Source organism: Myripristis murdjan, chromosome 10, assembly GCF_902150065.1.
Source record: "Myripristis murdjan chromosome 10, fMyrMur1.1, whole genome shotgun sequence".
Lineage (NCBI taxonomy): Eukaryota > Metazoa > Chordata > Actinopteri > Holocentriformes > Holocentridae > Myripristis > Myripristis murdjan.
Window position 1 is genome coordinate 9,532,094 of NC_043989.1, and position 22,704 is coordinate 9,554,797.

General features: G+C 39.4%; 1 protein-coding gene across 1 annotated transcript in view; it reads left to right on the forward strand.

The window, feature by feature from the left end:
• The window catches only part of lingo2 (leucine rich repeat and Ig domain containing 2), a 268,300-nt gene extending 246,481 nt beyond the window's left edge, over positions 1–21,819 (forward strand). Inside the window, exon 5 of the mRNA XM_030062807.1 lies at positions 18,835–21,819. Within this exon, the coding sequence (XP_029918667.1) occupies positions 18,847–20,688 (1,842 nt within the window). The 5' untranslated portion in view covers positions 18,835–18,846 and the 3' untranslated portion in view covers positions 20,689–21,819. The remainder of the gene's footprint in view (positions 1–18,834) is intronic.
• Positions 21,820–22,704: the final 885 nt, after the last annotated feature.

Consider the following 22,704-nt stretch of genomic DNA (forward strand, 5'->3'; position numbering starts at 1 on the left):
TTTTTTTTTTTTTTTTTTTAGAAACGCATGTTAAATTTCAGAGGATCCACAAAACAGCTAGGAATGATTGGGGTTTAGGGATGGACATTTTAGCTTTTGCAAGAATCTCACCCGTGAATTTTAGAGGATCGCTACCCATCAGACGACCTTGCCATCTTTCATATGCAGACCCAAATTTGAGCTGTCCTACAAAGTCCTGACTGAGGGTGAAAGGGAATATACAAAGAAACTTATTCTTTGAAAAACCAAATTGGTAAACCAATGCATCATGATCTCAGACCAAGTCATCATGTGAGAAATGCCTGGTCTAGGTGTAAACTTGTAAAAGGCAGGACAGCAAGGTCAACAGCAAACAAGCAACAACCTCTGCTTATCGAACTGAAATGAACAAGCTAAAAATCATATTTAAGACAGATAAAGGTCCCATTATTTATTAATCATATGAGATATAATTAAAAACAATGTGTGCTACATTTCTGTGGGTAATTTTGAGCATACCCAGTCTACTGACAATACTGTGCAGGCCACTGTAACAGCTGCATTATCTTACAAAGACACTTTTTTGTTGTCATTTTTTTGGATGTGCATTGCAAATTGGCAATATGCGAAGGGAAGTTTGGAGGCAAATTGTTTCTTTATCACTGCATAACAGTGATGAAGTGGTCAGGAGATAGTAAGAATGGATGGAGGAAAAACACACCCTGATGAACAACAACATCCTGATTTCACTAAGCATGATGAGGCCTTTCCCACGGCGTTTCAAATGCACGTGAACAGCATGACTCGCCATAAAAGCAATATTGATCGAGACATTCTAGACAAGAATCAGCAAGATGGTCAATTTCAGACATTATCTTTCACCACCTGCTGTATGTTTTGTTGCTGCTGTTGTTGCAAGGCCTCGTCATGTGACCTGATCAATAGCCAATAAGACTTTGTGATCCTTGTATGGACCATAATCCCTTGGGAAACCATATTGGCTGCCTGATAACAGTGAACTATAAAAACAGCCAAAACACTCAAACGCCTGCTTTGATTTCTCCCCCGAGAGTTCATTAACCCTTTGTTTGTCAACCCTTCAGCCATAACTCCACTCAAGTAGCTATCGCTGTGTGAAATCCCTCGGGTAGTGTTCGTATAATCATATTTCTGGGCAATGCCATCTACCTTTGCTTATTTGCACTGGTTTAGTTGAATCAGGAGAACAATATGTGAAGCATTAATTTCCAAATGACAATACTATGTTTTAGAAAACAGAAAAAAAAGAAAAATCACTATGTGTGCTCTCCTATTATGACTTGTTGTAGTACTGAGCTATCAATCATTTTAATAAGTAAGTCTCTGTACCATGTGAGATGGCAAACTCCTTTACATAGGCGTCCATTATCAAGATTTCAGTCCAACCCAAGCTGTAGTGAAAATTCATTTGACGCTTACATTTGACATGCATGAAATTTTTCAAAACTGCATAACCATCTGAGCCTTTGCTTCTTTTTTTTTTCAAGAATTTGATTTGGTTGTGGACTGTGAGCATACAATGGATGCATTTGAAAAGATCAATACACCATTACCTTTCCTCAATGTTCCCTAGACTATGATTGAAACACCAGTGCGAAGCTAGGTAATTGTATATGTACCTGTAAGGCCTCAGAAAAGCAAGGGGATCTGGATAGCATATATATGTATATATATATATATATATATATATACACACACAATTTTTCTCATCAAATACCTTGCATCAGCAAATCATTGAGACAACATGAGAGAGCAAAATGTATATGCTGATATTAAGGAGCGATATTAAGGACTGCTTAAGGCTATTTTGTCTGACTCCCTCACTTCGTTCCAAGCTACAAGCCGCAGAATTCAATGGATTTTAATGGCATTGAGCTTCAAGGTCAGAGGTCAGCTCTCTTGATTGGGTAGAAAAAGAGAGAAAACCAATGAGGACAGAGAGAGAGAGACAGACAGAGAGAAGACGCAGAGGAACAAGGATCACACACAGAAAATAATAGCATAAGATAAAGAGATGTAAAAAAGAAGCTGTGCAGCCGTTTGTGATTTACAGGGAGAGATGGAGAGATGTCTTGCAGATATTTGTACAAGATTTCCTGCCGAGTATACAGAAACACTGTCGGGCCATCATGAAGAAGCATGGGTATGTTATAAATGCATGTGTTCTTTTTAGCCAAACTCATAAATAATTATCTCGCTCTCCTTTCTAAACGTGATAAAATATTTATCTCTGGATTTGTTTGCCTATTGCCTTGGGTATAAAATACCTTTTGGTGTCTGTTGTTGATGCAAGGAAGGTGGTGTCTTTGGATTGGTGGTTAATCCTGAGATGATTGCACTGGTTGCTTGGATAAACTCTTGAAGTTTGTGCAGAATGCTATAATGTCATAATATAATTGAACATAGACTACTTATGTTTTTGAATGTCAAGCTACATGAAGCGTGTAGAGTGTACTGTGTCATTTTAATAGTAAACAGAGTCTTCTCAGCACAGCACTTGGACTGAGCTGTAGCACTTGAAGCAATGGCAGCACTGGTATCAGGCTTTCATCATGCTGTAGCAATATTATTAATTTGTTTATTGGTTTCTTAGTTTTGCTATGGGATTTTTTTTAATGGTGGCAACTGTACATGTCTTTGATTTATTAAGGTTGACTGTGTCTATGCTTCCTTGGTACCTTTCCCTTTGCAAATAATGATATATAAATATACTTAACCTAGGACTGGGTGATATGGGCAAAATCAAATATGATATATTTGACTGAATACTGCAATATTGATATTGTGACATTTATAGGGAAGACGATTGGTGCTTTCATAAGATACTTCCACACGAGAGCTTTTGATCAACAATCATCAGTGATGTGGATATGATGACCAAACAGGTGGAGGCAAATAATGGAACAGCTACAACAGCCTAAGAAGTTCAGAAAATTGCCTCCCTTTACTGTAATGCAGCCTTTGAAACTAGAAGGCAACATGTATTACAATATTGATTATATTGACTCTCACATTATCAGTACAATATTGATATATCACCCAGCCCTCAATGACTTTATCAGTTAATGTGATGAGGTATTATTTTTTCCTTTGTGAAAAATATTTAGATGTAAATGAAAGTTGGCAGGAGGGGTGTGGGGGCGGACTCCTTTAACCCACTACCTTTAACTGGCCCTCTGGTTGAGTCACTGTACAGATGAAACACCCCCTGACTCAGACCAGATGTAGGTTGTCCAGGTTTGGAAGGTGGGGGGCCAAGGAGCTAATCCACAAGGGCTCCCAGTAGCCCACACAATGTGCTAACTGCTGCTGCCGATGCATTTTAATCAGTTCACACCATTTATCTCATGAAGCTTTTCGGTTCAAAGCCAGAGGAGGATGAAATTCACTTGAGGTTCTGCTTACCCTTTTTAAGATGCTCTTTAGATGTGAGGCTGAATAAAAAAAAAAAAAAAAAGGCTAGGTCAGTGAAAGTATAGGAGATTGGTGAGGAAAATGTGAGGTAGTCTGCTGGTTATGCAACTTTATGATGAAGTCATTAAGGAAAAGAGAGGATTAGGGAAAGGACAGCAAAGGAGAAAAAAATCTCAGTTTTCTCCCTGGGTCTTTTTTTTTATTCTATTCTTTTCTTACCAAGTACTGGCAGCAGTCTGGCACAGTTAGCCAGCTCCCCCTTCACCTGGAAGACTCGAGTTCAAGCCCGTGCGTTAGCAAGCATCTACTTTGCTTTTGTGTCCTTGAGCAAGACACGCAACGTGTAGCAGCTCCAGGGGTGCTGTTCTGGGCTCTGACCTTCCCGCAGGCAGCAGTAGAAAAAGAAATTCCCTCTGGGTATCAGTGCTGTATCACAATACCATTGCCTAAAACGTAAAACAACAAATATCAACCTTGGCTTATGCTTTCTATTGATTGCTATGTTACATTATGTAATTGTTATTAAGTTCCAGTCATCAGTTGTTAATGATTAGTAAATTACCAATCCTATATTTGCCCTCATCTTTATGAATACTATTATGTTTGTATGACAAGGATTATGGCTTTTAAAGCAGTTATTGATTTTTGACTGAATGCAGCCAGAGTGTGCAATATGGTTATTATATAGCATAGCATGGCTTCTACAGTCTTCTTCTAAGTGGTGTTCAAGGTGCAGATGGCAAGAAATTTGAATGCATTGTTTTAAATATACTTGTTAGTCACTATGATTAACGAGTATTGGGCTTTGCTGCCCTACCTGAAGTGGAATATTAATATCTTCCGGGTATACAAAACAACAGACGTTTTTCAACTGTATGTCATGTTACTGACTGGAAAGGGGCCAACATGGAAGAATCTAAGCGGGATTTTAACAGTCTCTTCTGTACGCTCTATATCAATTATTGCATGTTTTAACACTGTGCATTTTGTTTTGCTACGGACTCAGCTTTCAGACAGTTCAGCTTTACCATAATGATTTTCACTGCACAGCCAAAGCACGGTATGATAAGCAAATCAAATTTCCAGTAATTCATAACATTTATAACAATAAATAAATAAAACAGCCCACATAGGATAGGTTAAAAGTCGGTATACAGAGTCAGAGATACTGTTGCCACCATCTGACATGTAGAATCTTTTTCTGAATTTTTTTTCTCCAAACATTTGGCTCTGGACTTGTCTCATTCCCTGCAAAAAGAACCAGCCCAGTGCTTCAGAGCTGTTAGAAAGACAAATCTGTAATATATCCTTCAGGCAATCTGCACCTTTTAGACTATTTGCCCCTATTAATGTGAGATTAAGTAGCTGTCCTGAATGTCCTAGTCACGGTGAAGGAGCACAGACTCTGCCCTGGAGAGCATTCTGACCTGCTTAAGTGGTACAATAAACCACAATAACATCACCTCAATATCAATAAAAATGTGCATTAATGTTGATATTGTATGAGTCTAATGGGAGTGGAGAGAGGATACTCATTTTAAGTGAGAAAAATCTACCTATATAAAACTCCTCCATTTAGCACGTTGCTGTCTTTTTTTATTATTTCTTTTTTTTTCTTTCTTTTTTTTTTTTTTTTTTTTTTTTAGTTGTCACATTACAGATTCAGAGAAATTGGATGTCTCTGTTGCCCAGACCTTATTAAGTCTATCCAAAGTGTCACTGTTATATTTTTATCCGAACATATTTAATTACCAAATTTACAAGTTTTTACAAGCTCCGGTGTTCCTCCAAAGTTCAGACTTGTTAATAGCTATTAAACGTGGGATTAACTCTCTTCTCCGCGGGGCTTTTCCTCTGAGATGAATTGAGATCTGACTGCTTCATGGAGCCCTTTGGACTTTTTCCCAAGCCAAGGGTTATCAGAAATTAAAAAAAGAAAAAAAAAAAAGAAAAAAAACAGAGCAGCTGACTCAATCTACCAAGTTTATCTCTAATTAACACGGATTAATTGAGCTTTGACTTCGCTCCGCAAACCAAGCAGAAGGCAAATTTGTGCATGAAAGCCTATTATTGCCCTGAGGGCGTTGATCCTCACTGTTAAGGGCTTCTAGGGCCCAAAACTCTGCCTGTCATGTGACTGTGATCATGTTGCTCTTGCAGTGTTTAATTGTGTTAATGAATTAAACAGTTTGCTATACGTTGCATCCAAATTATGAGGAAGGCTGGAGAAAATGGAGTCATTTCTAGCCCAGGTTTAGAGACTATTCTCTGCATAAGTGTGTATCATTAAGGCTGTTGTTGCTGTTGCTGAGTGTTTTTTTTTTTTTTTTCTTTTGTTCATGTTGTTATCGTTTCTGCTACCACTTGTACTATTAGTGCTGGTATTGTTTTTGTAAACCAGTATTTCTGTTATTTGGGAAAATGCATCATCAGGAGATAATCTGATATGTCTTATCCAAGTCCTATCCTGAACAGGTGCATGAGATGCTACAGTAACAGTGGCTTGTAATGGGCATACAGTGTCATTTTGCATGTTGGCAGGTAAACCTTACAGACTTGCCGCTTTTTACAAAGATCCCTTCAATAATGGATAAGGCGAAGAGCATCGCAGGCTCTTCCCTCTCATTATGATCCCATTTGATTACTCACTGACGCTCTTCAGGAAAGGTGGGTTAATTGCGCACTCTGGCTGTGAACTAACCTGCAAGTTAATAACATCTTTCCTTCAGGGTAGCGTCATTAGAAGATATAAGGCTCATTAAAATAAAATGATGATTTAATAACTTTCCCTTACAATGACCCTTATGAGGATGTGCTGTTATTTCAAAGGATTTATCCGGGAAATTAAGACATCAAACCACATGCTTTTGATGCTTTTCATGTATGTAGGAAACACATATTAACCCCCTAATGACAACAAGGCTTTGATTGTCCAATGAGAATAACAGTGATTCTGCATTCTGCTGACTGCAGCCATACAGAACGAAGGATACACAGCTGTGAAGATGTTATCACTGATTTAAATGGATTCAAAGGTCATTGTGCATATGGATGATGTATTTGTTTCTTTATTACTTATCTTTCCCATTTTTGGCACATTGTAAGCGAGTTGCATCTCTAATTCACTCCTCATTATAACCACTTACATTGCCATGAATTGGAGCCACTGACGTGAGGGCAGGCATGTCAGATGCTAATGCACGAGGCAGCTAGCTTTATAACTGCTGCACCCAGTATGTAGCACATTCTCTCTCTGCATGATTACACATAATGTTGCTTTCATTATCGCTTTATTCCTCACACAACTCTGTTCCACTGCGGCTTTGCTCCCGCTCTGAGAGTTAATTTTCCTCCCTTTTCTATCGCTGGAAGTAGCTCTTCCTCCGGAGCACTCTTCCAAGTCAAAATATCAAAATTTGACGCTTTGATTATGCTTTTTAAGGGGTGTTGATAATTGCTGTGTAAAGAAAGCAACTGTCTCCCGCCATCCATCCAAACTCAGGCAGGCTTTTCTGTGTGGAAAGGAATCACATTATGTGCGATGATCAGTGCCTGGGGGCCACATCAAACAGAGTCTGAAAACCTTTCCAGAGAAGATAGAGGCAGGCCAATTTCACAAGTGGCTTTTTATTGGTTGATTGCACAGAGGCCAAGTTGTTATCTAAATCCTCAAACTACTTGGGCAAAATAAGAAGTGCCTTGTGAGCATTCAGGGTGTGCAAACTTCCCCCAGATGATAGCTAGAGCAAAATGTTTACGCCCAATAGTTTGCTAGGATTATAGTTGAAGGGTCTATGTGTAAACAGAATGTAGTGGGTACAAAGCCTGCTCGCCTGTCGCATGAAGTGTCACTGCTGCTGTGGAAAAAACCTTGGTGATTTTAGCCATGTTTTTACTGGAATTGAAGATTTACATGGTCCTTTGCAGGCTGAGCAGGTTTCATGCCCCTTGGGCCCACAAAACACAGGATAGATTTTCAAAAACCCTGAAAACTGAAAAAACTGTTGTGTTTCAAGAGTTAACTTAATGAAAGTACATGGTTTTCGAGAGCAGCAATATCCTTCTGCTATAAGTTAAAATCAGTACAACAAATCGACAGTTCAGTGGGCGTCATCAGTTTTTGTTTGGTGTTGTACGCATGTCTTGACTTTGTGCACATGCATGTGACATGTTTTCATGTTGATTATGGGCAGAGTGGCTGACAGTGAAGCATTTATGTTCTGTGATTGTAACTCCATAAGAGTGACCACAGCCTTCAGTCTGTAATTCTCCAGTTAGTTAATCCAAGTAATTGTGCATCTATCAGTTCTAAAAAGGATATAAAAACTTTATATTCTTCCAATCCCTTTTACAGTATGTTACAAGTGCATTTTTAAGAGAATGTGTCTTGTGTTACTGTCATATTTGCAATTCCCAGTAACTATGTTAAGAAAAAAAAAAGTTGTGACTCCACCTTCTGAGTCGACTGCGGAGGTCTATGACTGATGGTTCGACTTCAGGGAGCAGCCCTGCTAACAAGCAACGCCTCCTGAACAGCAGCGTAATCCACTGAGTGATTTCTAATCATGTTCACCCCATACTGGAACAGTGGGACTAATTGGTTCGTAAATAATTTTAAATCAAACAAGGATAGTGGGTGTCCACTCTGCTCAGCAGGGGGGGGCGGCACTGATGAGGAAACTGACCCATAATTACTTGATTCAATTTGTCCCAATTAGAACGAAATCAAGTTCCATATTACTGAGTTGTTGGCTATATCAAAGGAGCTTTGCTTGAAAGAGTCTGCTTGTGACCAAGGCTGAATTTTGTTTGCGCCTTATCAAAAAAAAAAAAAAAAAAAAATTGATACCCGCATATTCATTCACAAGTCTGCAGGGAACATGTTGAATTCTTTGCAAACAAATGCTCGTGCTGTATGAACGTAGCCTGGCAAAAGAAAACCACAGGACACAAACCAAAATGTGGGATCTTTATTCCCAATTGATCACATAAAAGAGAATAACATTAATGAGATGAAGGCACATTGTGTCTCGCTACTGTGATTATCACACAGCCTCTCACGGTTGCAAACACCCCAGTCTTTTCTCTGTGTATGCTAACAAGTGCAAGTTCTGTCAATAGGTGCAAAGACCATTAACAACATTGTGCTTGAGAGCTTAAATAAAGTACTGTGAAGTTTAAGGCACAACAGACTGTCTAGATAAAATGTAATAAACAAACATCAGCTATATCTCCTCCTCAAAACACACCCGTGCATCAACTCATGGATCAATAATTCACCATTTTTACAGCTCAATAACCCAAAATGCATCGCTACCCTAAAAACACAGTAGCATGCAATAAGTGGCTAAGGAAAGAAATCAGAAATTTCTTGAATAAGATAAAAGGTTTTGCCAGTGATCTACTCTAAAAGCATACAGTAAGGAGACAGCATTTCGCAAAAGCTTATGAGACATAGGTGGCATGGTAAAGTATAAAAGTGCAGACATGGTGTAGTACTGTGAAAATAATGCGTAATTTTGGTTGGTGTTCATTTCTCAGCTAATGGTAATCCGCATGTGCATAGATCTGTAATGGCAAGTTATTTTATTTATTCATTCATTAATTTTAGGTTAAAGACACTAAAATTTATAATATTAAAATTATACGATTACAATGACAGGGGCTTACACAAGGGTGGCTGGTCCTGTTTAAATGGATGAATCTTCAAATAACAGTGCTGACAGTCCTGCCAGTGTGAAATTTTGTGAAACGAGCACACATCTTGCTCTGTGCAGGAAAAGTGAGAGAAATACATTTCCCACCACAGAAGGATTATGTGGAGGAGACATAACTAGAAAGACTCTGGTATCGATATTGATATTGATGTAGTCTGATATTGAGATAAATCGGTGGACAGTAGTGGTGTGTATGTCACGGTGGTGGATTTGAGACAGATTTCCTTCGAGGCTGGATAAGGTTACGTGTTTGGGATTCTTACCTCAGATTGTCAAAGGTGTTTTATTTGCCAAAAGGAAAACCGTTTGCTAATCTTTCATATGATGGACAGGTGTAACGACAGCAGGTGAAAGACTATAATCTTAACATGATTTGTGTGCACAACATGTAAAGCACAATTCAGAGTTTCTGCTCATTTCACAATATTTTGTAGACCTGATTTTTTTTTAGTGCAGTCTTTATATTTCCTCTAAGAGCCCAACACATATATCAGCTGGCAAACAATCATCAGAGATATATTGGTGCTGATGTGTATACAAGCTGTATTTCATTTGAGTATTTGATTACCAAATTTAAGGTTTCCTTGTTACAAATATGTTTTTATGTAAAAAAGTTAATATTGCTTATTGTGTAAGTTTCCACCATAGTTAATCTGCACTGGAGTCTAAAAAAATGAACAGCTGGGGTTTGACTCTAACCTGCACACTTTGCTGCATCTCATCTTATCACTCTAGGTATGTTACTGTGTCATCTCATTTTTTCAAAGTGCACACCCACTAATTGGGTGCGCGCATGGAATTGGCTACCATCATTACCTCACCTGCTTTAGAGGGCTCTTGGTTTCATAATGGGCTCATCTGAAATAAGCAGGCTCAAACCAACATATGTTGCCAATGTGGAAAACCCACTTACTGCTTTTACCCGGTGCTGGATTGCATACAGCAGCCTCTCTTGTCCAAGTGCACTGCTTGAACTCTGAACTCAGATCCATGGCTGCATTCTCCAGGGGCGAGTACCATCCATTTGACATCTGAAATGGAGACATTTACACACACACACACACACACACACACACACATATAACTATATCTATATCTATCTATCTATCTATCTCTATCTATCTATCTATCTAGATAGATAGATAGAGATAGATAGATAGATAGATAGATAGATCTATCTATCTATATCTATATGTATATTCTATTTTTTGTTTGTACTTGTAATTCTGTGAGGGAGTGGTAGGAAGGAATTTAAGAGCATGACATACATGTAGAATAAGAGGTATCGTTTTATGTGGAGTGGATGCACAAAGAGAGAGGGGGCTGGAGTCAAGAGGATACATGGTAAGAGAAGAGAGAGAGAGAGAGAGAGAGAGAGAGAGAGAGAGAGAGAGAGAAATCACCAATGACCTAGGGAAGATATCGGTCAACTGCCCGATTGTGATCTCCCACAGAGACACTCTCACCTCTAGATTTCTATGTGATAGAAACTCTTGTAATATTCACACATCGAGACACCTGCTGAATGTGTGTGTGTGTGTGTGTGTGTGTGTGTGTGTGTGTGTGTGTGTGTGTGTGTGTGTTAGGCAGTGAAAGGGGGGTCCTCGGCATAGTGGGATGGCATTATGGTGACGGTGCCACATTTTCCTGCGGCAGGGTCTCCAAAAGTACCTCTCAGAAAGACACCTGTACATAAAGTCCCACTGTAAGGAGGCCTTTACATTTATATTTTAGACATTTGGGTAATAATCTTATTACGTTACAAGGAGTGCAATAGTAAAACAAGACGGGCAACAGTAAGATTTGCCACTTGTGCAGACTGCAAAAGTCAAGGCACAAGTTCCCAGACAAAAGATATAACAGGTAGTCCTATTTCTGTACCCCAGATGGTCATGTATAATAGAGAACTGCTACGTTGGTAAAGAAATGAGAGGCAGAAAATGAATTCATGCAGAAAAGTTAGTTTTTTTTTTTTTTTTTTTTTTTTTTTTTTGCATAAAAATTGCTTCAGGGGAATAACAGAAACATGCTTGTGGAGTCATGAGTAACAGCACATGCTGGGCTATGTGCCATTCTGATAAAGATACACGTCATCCCCACTCATCCTCTTACTAGTTAGCCCCGGGCTGTGTTGAGAAGTAAAGAGCGGCATCATGGGATGGAAAGGCCCCACGTGTTTTCAGTGATTGGTATGGAAATGAGCTTTGGATAGGAAAAGTAAACAGTATGCACATCGAAATCAAGCTATGTCCCAAAACAAGGCAAATATATTCTCAAATTTATCTGGCACAGAGTAGGACTAAATAATAATTTTAATGATTTAGAAAATTACATAACAGTTTTCACATGGAGCTGTTATTTGTCTCCACCTTTGTGGGGAATGATGATCTTACACAGGTGACCTCAATATCTTTGTAAAATTGCTGTTCATCAGTTTATGCTGAATCATAGCACCATTCACAGTTATCATCCTCCTTGCAGGATTCATCCCAGCACTAATGTGAATCAGGGGCCACATTGGAGAAGCACCCTTGCTGCGCTATCTCATACAGTATCACAATGCATTGGAGGATTTATGCTGTCTTAAAAGGACTGTTCCCAATAAACGCCTTCAGGATGTCCCAAAATAATAAGAAAGAATAAAAAAGCTGAAGGAGAAATTGACCGTCTGATAATCACTGTTATATATCATCAATCCATGTTTAAAGCTGTCCAGGACATTGTGATGATGCGTTAAAATTTACTTTCTTTATTGTATCCACTTCTCTCAACCTACCTCATTTACCATATATTCCTGATTTCCTACATTTCCCAGAATGCCTTTTCAGAACCCCCGAGAGCAGGCATGAACTTATTGCATTCAGCCAGAGAGGTTTGGAAACAGGACAGCCCAACCTCATTTCTTGAATGGGGTCACATGGGTTCAACATTGCTGCCCCCCTCCATTGAAGAGGAAATCCCTGAGTACAGGTTTTGACTGATTCCTATGTCCCAAAGTCACTAAAGTAACTATTGGACCCTTTTTTCTCAAGCCACAGATCCTCCAAATATTTTGACTCTAAATTGGTATTTTTCAGACAAGCAAACTATGAGTAGAGTGATTTTGTTTGAGCTCTGTTTCAGCTATGAACTACCTATAGCTGCTCCCTCCTACAGAGAGGTTGTTAGGCCAAAAAATCTGGACAACAACCACTTAGGAGACAGGCTGTGTAGACCATTTTCATACCTGTGGCGCAAATGGAAATGCATCATTTATTTATTCAAGTATGTGTGATTCAATTTTAGGTTATGGGCATAGGTGGACACAGTGATAGCGATGGAGTTAGGTGTTTTTTTCTAGCTGAGAAAAGTGAAAGTCATATCCATTACTCTTGTGTCTGAATTGCATCATCACCTCTTCTTTTCAACAACAGTTTTGTCCCTTTATGATTGTTGAATGTTGGTGTGAAATGGTGATTCTAGAAAGACTTCCTCTTTCATTCTGAGGTGCTAATGATTATGTTGCGCATGATATGGTATTTCACTTAAAGGCAGGAATTTAGTGTTGTTTCTGCAATTCTAAATTAATAATCTGATTTTCTGTGACTTTTAATATTTGATAGGTGATAGCATTTATGACACCATACCTTGTCCTGATGAAAGTTAATTTTGAAAGATCAGCACTAGGAAGCAGTATACATCATAAGCTACACAGCAGTGGACAACATAGGACACTAGTCAACAGTCCAGTTACCCAGGAAACTGTGTGTGCCATGAGCCCTGCTGTGGGCAGCACTGAAAACAAAGAATCACTGAATCAATAAATCAATAAAAAAGAACATTTTTGTCCAAGATGGGCAGATACTGTTTTTTTTTTTTTTTTTTTCAGAATTGTGCCCACATACTCATGTACTGCATTTTCCCTTCACAACACACTGTTTACCTGGTTGGACCGATGGTACACAAACATTCTGGTGTCTCATTTTCATTCATCCGGGTAAGGCGGTCAAATCATGGCTTGCCCTTACACACCGTTATTAAGACATCTAATCATTACACTGATTAGACACCCTCTTAATAAAGCATTCAATCATATGGTGCTGGGATTCAGACAGACAGAACAAGATTCTTGTGTGTGTGCATGTGTGTGTTGGGAGGTGGGGGTGGTCTTGTTAATTTCCAGAAAAGTATGCACACACTGAATCTGTGCATGCATAGACAGAAACACATATCTATACATATCTACTAACCATTAGAATTTATAGTGTAGGTAAAGGAACAATTGCTGAAAAGCCAAGGGAACTAAACCTGAAACTGGCTCAAGGATGCTTCAGCAGGGTGGAGGCCTGGATCTGAGCCCAGGCATTACAGTTGAAGGAGTACCCAACACACCAAACTGCTGCCCACTACCCATTTAATTGTCCTTTATTGATGTGTTGTGCATTGTTTGGCCTGGCCGGGCAAAAATTCAGTTATCCCTTAGAGATCTTGTTCTCCAACCCCAGCATAAAAACACAGGATTTTTGTCTGATTGATCACCATTGTTTTTTTCTTCACCATCTTTTGAAACATATACATAAAGAGGTGCCAAAGAAGACACAGAATGACATCAGCAGGTGCTCACTCAGTTTCCATCTAAATTAATGTACTATTAGCAGAGTGTTTGGACAATTCTTTTGAAATTATGTTTAGATTTGGGTCAGGTTCAGTCACGTCAGCATTATTTCAGTGAAAAATGATGGATATACTGTCTGTTCTGGGCAGTTTCGTGTTCAGTGCTGGAGTTTACGTGATGACACTGAAGGCTATTTCAGGTGTTAAATGTAACCTAGTGATGGAGGACAAGCAAAATCTGAGGCTCTGGTCGGGTTTGGACACACAAAAAAGAATGCCTTTCAGGTTCAGTTCAGGTTCGGTTACTATGTTCTCAGGGTTAAGTTGGGTTCGGACAGTAATATGTGACCTGATCCACACTCTAATTGTTAGCTCATCTGTGACGTGAAGCAAAGTTGAATTAATTAATGGCGTTGGCAGTCTCTATGGTCAAGAAAATGCTAAGAATAATTAGTTTTGTGGTGCTAACAGGAACGAAGCCAGACTGGTAGCTTAATTTCTGAGTAAGATGTACCCAAGCAAGTTCCCGTCAATGTTGGCATGGCCTGCATCAAAACAACTTTGAGCTGGTGTGTCCTGCTAAAGTCTGCAAGCAACTCCTTTGTCACATTCAAGGAGAGACTGGCCCATCACCACCAAGTCTTCGGTAAACATCAGCAGCCTGTTGGAGTCACTGGTGGCCACACAGTTGCTGGTACACAGGGAGCACAGCAGGGGGCTGAGGATGAAACCCTGAGTGGCCCCAGTGCTGAGGGTGATTGAGGAGGAGGATGATGTGTTTCCTGCTCTCTCAGTCGAAAACAGCTGCAGATGGACCAGATAGGGTGACTGAAGTGCAGCACTTGATCCCTGAGCTTTGTGATGAGCATGGGGGGAACGATTGTGTTAAATGCCAAACTGTGAGCCCCGCGAAGCATGAGTACACAGTTTCCTCCCCTCTGGAACAAGGTTAGGGTTAGGGTTAGGGCACTGTGCAGGACATGTGTCATGGCATCGTCTGTGGATCGGTTCGACCGGTGGGCAAACTGCCTGTCTGTCTGTAGTTTGATCAGCAGCACTAGAATCATGTTTTCCATTCACAATCAAATTGTGCCTTGGTTTCCAGTTAAGAAAAGCAAGGGCCATCAAAACTGCTGAAAAATGAAATATTTGTATTATATTTTATTTTAGTCGTTAGTATTCTAAGGTAGCTTTGTGTTAGCAATGTACTGCACTCTATATAACAATATCACAGGGGAATACTCCAGTTGCATGTATGGTTACATGTTTGATGTAAGCTGTAAATATGGTTTCAGGGCTTCTAAAAAGATAGATGTTTCTCTCTGACCTACTTTTATGGTTTCCCATGTTGCATAGATTATATTTATATATATCTCTACCTTGTTTGTTGTTGTAGTTGTTGTCGTCCTTTGTTTGTTTCTGTTGTTGTTTTGTTGTGCTTTGTTTTATTCTTTTAATTCTCCAGGCTTACTTGGAATTGTTCTAAAGTTGACGTGAATTGGCATTGTAAAGGTCTTAAAGAAGCTTGTTGTTACAGTGAGCTCAGTATCGTGTATTGAAATGCGTTGAACTTCATGTTTTTATGCAAAAATACTTCATATAAAATAATAATAAACAATTTCACTGAACACAAGTGGGGGAATCTATGCAAAAGGGGAAAAAAAGATCTCCCATAATGTGCCTGTTTATTCACTGTTGGATCAGATACTGTTTCCCAAAAGAAGCTTTATAGAGGCTTCTGAAACAGTATCTGAGACGACTTGTCCCATCATGAAGGCAGGCTCAGGTGTTCAGGGTGTTTGCCATTAGCATCGATTTTGCCTTACAAGTTTTACCAGCATAACTTCAAACAATTATTGATTCTGCAGAGGACCAGAGCACATTTATGGCAATGATATATGCACCTAATCAACTATCAGGGAGTTTGTTCAAATGAGGTTTCATTTATCTGGTTCACACATTAGCTCAAGAGACTGGTAATACTGGTCCTATTTTGACTTGACTGAATCATGATCGTATCTGTCCATCAAAAGTATCAAGGGTAACTTACCCCTATCAAGTCTCATTTATGTTGGAAAAAACTGAAAAACTCCTCTGTAAACATATTACATATGTATAATAAGCATTTTGCACATGTATGTAAGCCATTGTTTTTTCTTGCAATGTGCAGTATTATAAAAAGGCTTCAGTATGTGTTGTCTTATGATGACAAAACATGAATGCTGTGTATATGGTATATCACTATAGGCATAACTACATTGCTTCAATACACACAAACGAATATATAAACACCACGATGAAAAAGAGTTTTTCCACAGCATGATGAATTTTGATAGTGTGAAGATGCGTAGGATTAAAGTGTCTTTAGTTGCACCTGGCGCTGAGACGTTTTAATGTGCATATAAGATGACATATATCATTTATTGCACATAGTCTTGCACTCCCTTTGCAATGTGTGAAGTCTTTTCATGTATGTACTGTATACCAAAACCAAAGTATTTTTTTTTCTTTTTTGTTTTTTTAACTCGGTGATTAAAGAGACTTGTCTTTATTTTGACCATTCCGTTTGTTGCTTTGGCTTATATAATCCTTCTCTTTTTAGATGGCATGACAGGGGAAACCATTTAGTTTCAAATATGCCATCATATTATCTTTGCACCATATTCTGTTGGCATATTAAGTGCCTGGGGAGAAAATCTTATTATTCGTCTCATAGTTTAAATTTAGCACAGCCCATGACACAACAAATGAGGCAGGGATGGTCTGCAGTCTTGCAACCTGTCACCCAGTCTGTTTGCAGCAGGCAGTGTATTCAGTTCATGTGCCTATGATATACATGATTAGGCATATGTACTAAAAACAGCATGTATTAATAGGTTTGAATATGGCCTAATTATGTCTTCATCTATACTTTTGGGGCTTCATTACAGTACAAGATATACATGTGCCACATACGTGTCCATGTCTTTTAGCAAGCACATAAAATAGTGTGACTGTGACAACCTATTAGAGCACAAAAGAGAGGAAGGTTGAATATTTTGCTGTATGAAAGCTGTGTCGCACCAATGCCAAACACAAATGCAGCATGATTTCGCAGAATGTCTCAGGCTGAATTCTCTACAGGGGAAATGTACACATCAAGCCTGGTGTTACATTTTTGTATTTTAGGGTTTGAGTTTTTCTACCAAAACACACACCAAAAAATGTGCCTTCCCTCTCTGAAAGAAAATGGATTTTGAAAGTAGCTGTGATGACAATGCCTTCTTCATTATTTCAAGAAATGAAAATGAAAGTTATTCATCCGTCCAATTTTGGAATGCAGATGGAACGCAAATACTGTAGTTCCATGGACTCATCTATCTATGTGTCTATCCATGCATGTGCATGTGCATGTGTGTGTGTGTGTGTGCGCGCCTGTATTCTGGCAGATATGTGATTGCACAAAAGCCAACAATACCTGCAGATGAGTCTGTAATAATGGCGGTTTCTTACCATGAAGATCTGTACTCATGAGGAGGTGGAGGACACTATCAATCTTGATCTATCAGCCTTTGCCTCACATTTAGTAGGAGGCACAGGATTCAGCACCTCCCACCCTTCAATTACAGACTCAACACTGCCACCAAGTTGCTCTCTTGTTCTCTCAAAGGTTGTTCTCATAAGGCTCTCTTGTTCTCTCACACTAGGTATATCTTGAAGGAACAGCTTTGATTTCTGCTGTCTCCCTCTTTCATGTAGATCTCTTCGGTCTGAATGTTTACCACAGGGGAAAAAAAACTCACATTTGGATGGTTAGAAAATGTAACACTACAGTAACACAGCATAGGAGCATTTAGACCATATTAGATTAACCACACATTTGGTTCATGCTGCTGTTCTTTATTTCCTTTTCTGAATGTGAAGTGTGAAAAGGGCCACATGCAGCAGCAGTGTTCGTGAAATGGGAAATCAAGCGAAACATGTCATTGGTCAAGCCTATGATCCCTCCATGTGTCAAGTTTGCATTTGCACAGATGGAATTCTGAAATGATAGTGTTTTTTTTTTCTTGTCATACCGAAGATTTGCGCTAGCAGTGCCAGATTCTATTACAACTCCCTTTTTTTTCCAAAATCTTGTGTGAATAATCAAGTCTGAAGTTTGTTGTGTGAAACAGCATTAATGGAGTTCATTAACCCTCTCATTTTTGACCATGTTATATAAACCATAACTGTCTCCCTCTCCATATGCTTGACTTCACAGTAGGTGGTAATACCACAGCATTATTGAAGAATGCACTTTGAATGTCAGTTTACTTTCCACTACCTGACAGTTTGCTTCAGTGTTTCCCCACACTTCATGTACAGGAACTGATATTATTGTATTCTACTCCATCATGCTCGAGGCTTATACTAAATATCCTGTCATGGTGAATGTGTGCATAGTGAACATGACATATTGCATTCATTATACACATACACATACATACTCATTCACTATACATAAAAGACCATAACAGAAGAGTCCAACAACAGGCTGGAAAAGTAGTAGTTTATATTCATTTAAAGAACTTGTAGGTAAAAGTGAACATCAGATAACATGCCAACACTCATCAAGGGAGGGTTTCCACTAACACTGTGATGGTGGAAATTCCAACACACAGTATGCTAAGGATGAAAGCAAAACAAGAAAAAGACTGCAGAAACAGAAAACAAAACAGAAAGACTGCAGATTGATTCATCTAACAGTGGTACAGGCAAAAGAAAAAAAAATAGCTTTGAGCAAATTGTTCTTCAATTCAAAGGTTGGGAGCACACCTGCAGAACCTGGAGCCCTGTACTGCAACTTGCCAGTATTTGAATAGGTAAATGAGTCAAAGAAACTGGATGAGACTGCTGGCTTAGGCTGTAATGGTATAGGAAAGATTTATTGTATCTCAGGATTGTTTTTACCCATGTCTGTGGTAAATGGCATGTTGAAATGCCCAAAAATGTTCACATATAATACCGTTCCTGATTGCTTACTTTTAGTAGAGGAAAAGACTGCTAGATGCCACCCATTTTCTCACTAACCTTTTCTTTCTCTCCCTCTCTTTCTTTTCTTTCTCTTTTGCAGAACCGTGACAGAATGGTTGACTGTATGAGCAAAGTCATGCTGCACACGGTCATCTCATGCTGGCAACCATTCCTGGGACTGGCCCTAGTGGCCGTCTTTGTGGGTTCTACCCTGGGATGTCCCTCACGCTGCGAGTGTTCGGCCCAGAGCAAGGCAGTTGTCTGTCACCGCAAGCGCATGCCCAGCATCCCCGACGGTATTCCAATCGAGACCAGGATCCTTGACTTGAGTAAGAACAAGCTGACAATGATCAACCCTGATGACTTTGCTGCCTTCCCTGGCCTAGAGGAACTTGACCTTAGTGGAAATATTATCAGTTATGTTGAACCTGGAGCATTCAACGCTCTCTTTAACATGCACTCACTCAGTCTCAAGAGCAATCGTATCAAGCTCATTCCTCTAGGCGTCTTCGCAGGCCTAACAAATCTCACCCGACTGGATGTAAGTGACAACAAGATTGTCATCCTCCTGGATTACATGTTCCAGGACTTGCACAATCTAAAATTCCTGGAAGTTGGCGACAATGACCTGGTTTACATTTCTCACCGTGCATTCAGTGGACTTTTAAGCCTGGAGATACTCACTCTAGAAAGGTGCAACCTAACAGTCGTGCCCACTGAGGCCCTATCCCACCTGCACAGCTTGGTCAGCCTCCATCTAAGATACCTCAGTATTAGCACTTTGCATCCTTACTCTTTCAAAAAGTTGTTCCGGCTGAGGCACTTAGAGATTGATAATTGGCCCTCATTAGACATTGTGCCAGCCAATGCACTGCATGGTCTCAACCTGACTACCCTGTTCATAACCAACACCAACTTATCCACATTCCCCTACCAAGCCCTAAAGCATCTCCCATACCTGACACACCTCAATCTGTCCTACAACCGCATCAGGCATATTGAAGGAGGGATGCTAGTAGAACTGGTTCGACTGCGAGAGCTCCATCTGGTTGGTGCTCAGCTATCCACGATTGAGCCATATGCCTTTCAGGGCCTACGGTGGCTCAAAGTCCTCAATGTCTCTCACAACCGACTGGATACACTGGAAAAAGGTGTTTTCCAAGCTCCTGAGGCACTGGAGGTTCTTCTGATTGATGACAACCCACTAGTGTGTGATTGCCGTCTCATGTGGATCCTACAGAAAAGGCACTCCATCTTATTTGGGGATTCCCAGCCTGAATGCAGTACACCTGAAGGGATCCGTGGCAGACCTTTTAAGGAGTTCAAGGAGACTCTGCTTTCCTATTACGTGACATGCACCAAGCCAAAAATTCGTGAGAACAAAACACAGACGGTCACTGTGGATGAGGGCCAGCAAGCAATGTTGCGCTGCAGTGCTGAGGGGACACCAAGGCCCTCTGTGTCCTGGTTATCCCCACGCCGGCGAATTCTAACCAGTAGGAGCCATGGTAGAATTACCGTTCACAACAATGGTACATTAGAGATCAAGTCAGCAGAGGTACAAGACAGCGGCGTATACCTTTGCCTAGCATCCAACACTGCTGGGAATGACACCCTGATGACTTCATTGGCAGTGAAAAGTTTAGGATCACTGTACGCTAACAGGACCCAGTACTACACAGACTCAAGCAATAGCACTGCCAATGGGACTACCAATGTCACCTTCGGTTTGGACCTAAAGACTATTTTAGTGTCAACAGCCATGGGGTGTTTCACGTTCCTTGGGGTGGTCTTGTTCTGCTTCCTGCTCCTTTTCGTTTGGAGCAGAGGCAAAGGGAAACATAAAAACAACATAGATATTGAATACGTGCCTCGGTCCAAGTCTAATGGCACTAATGTTGACTCTGCAGAGGGACAAAGCGGTCCTCATCGTTTTAACATGAAAATGATGTGACTTATTTTTTAGATCCAAGAATCCAGTTGGTGGAAATGCTCAAAGGAATATGTATTTTTATTGCAAATAGGACCACTGAACTTCCCACTGCTGCGCGGAGAGCGGTAGTGAAAATGGGAATAGTACTCTGGGGCATCATATGAAGATGAGCAGTACCTAAATCTTTGGATCTTGGCAGACATAATGTTTGGATACTGTGTTTCAAATACTGAGAGGCGTGTAGTAGGACATCCATTCTAACAGCTGCCAGTGGGGCAACTTCTTCAACTGGGATGAGAAGAGAATACTGTTACCAACAACAGGACCTGGAGGAAATAGGTGTCAGTTATCAGCTTTTTGAAATTTATATGCCCAAAAAGAACCCTTCAATTTTGGGTTGGATCTACAGACTCATCAGAAACATGTACAGTACGAGTTTGTATCTAAACTATTACTCTACTTTGTTTAGTCTTGCGCCATGCTTATTCACTGAACAAATCGATGAAACAGATCATAATTCCCTATGTTCAATCCTATGCATATGTGTACTTAATGCTTCATTATGTACATGTATGTACATATTCATAAAAAAAATACTCATAGCAATATTCATGGGATGCATTAGCCAAAATCGATATGACCCCATATGTTCAACAAGAGCATTATTCTGACTTTTCAAGTTTCCATGGATTCAGGAAGGGCTTTCATGGGAGATTATCTATCCCTGTTCCCTTAATTGACTCCTAGATATTAAATATATATATTATTTATCAACAAAAACAGAAGAAAAAATTATTTATCAAAATATTGAGGGTTTTACAAAAGTGAGTACTCAAACACTATTCAGGATCTAACTTAACACTTTGGGTCATCTTACAGATGGCCTGGTACTGGTTGAAGTACCTACATAAACCACCTTTTTGTCCTATTCTTGTCTCTTTTATTCCTTTAACTGTACCTTTGCTGGTTGGCAAACTACATGTGTCAATTTTACTACAGTGACATTTGCATCATTTTTCCCCAGTAAGAAATTTGGACTTTGTTGTGGTAGTTCCTCATTTTGTTGTTGAATCATTTAGATTGTGAAGACTTCAAGTAAAAAAAAAAAAAAAAAAAAATACTGTATGTGAAATAAATGAAGATGTATTTGTACCAATGAGTCTGACTAAATGGGTTAGTAGTAGATGATGGAATTTTATTTTCACCAGCATCATTGATGGACATTGTTGTCCTTAAATACATGTCATTGGTGCATTATCATTACATAAACAAACCTGGGAAAATAATTCAGTACTGAGTTAGAAATTTGATTTTTAACAGTTAGATACATTGATAAATTAATTGTTTGACCTCAAAATGAGATATGAGATATTCTTTACTGGAAAAACATGACATTTTTCACCTATCGCAAAAATGGCATCATGAAAATCATATTCACCATGGATTATCTTTAAGAAATGACCTATGTTAAAACCTTTGCTTAAATAATAACAATATTTTACATGATGCAATATTTTTGAGATACTGACCAATCAATATCAGGTAACGTTTTTTTTTTCTTTCCCAAAATGGATATATATTGTTTTGCACACACTGCGCAATGTGCACAACCTCATATACACACTGTGTGAGCCTTTATGTAGGAGCCATTTTATTTGGTGTCCTTTTCTAATTTTGATTTTGCTGGAAATATTGGAATGTTAAAATAATGACTGGATGTCTCCTTACCTCACCCCCGGAAACAATAAATTGCTGGTAATGTGAATCAAGAGAAGGGGCCTGTCAAATGATGAATCTAAGATAGTTTTAATATTCAGTTACAGTCCAGATGAGCACCTGGAGGCATCCTGTCTCGGCCTGTCACCAAGACGAGCTACTTAAAAGGTAGTTAGCGAAATAGGGCACAATGACCCAAAGCCATAATACTGCACCGTCCATTAGTTCATTTAACATAATAACATGAGTGAATCAAAAAACACTGACTAAATAATAATTAGGGGATCAAGCCTGTAGGGCGCAAACACAATTGTTTTTGTG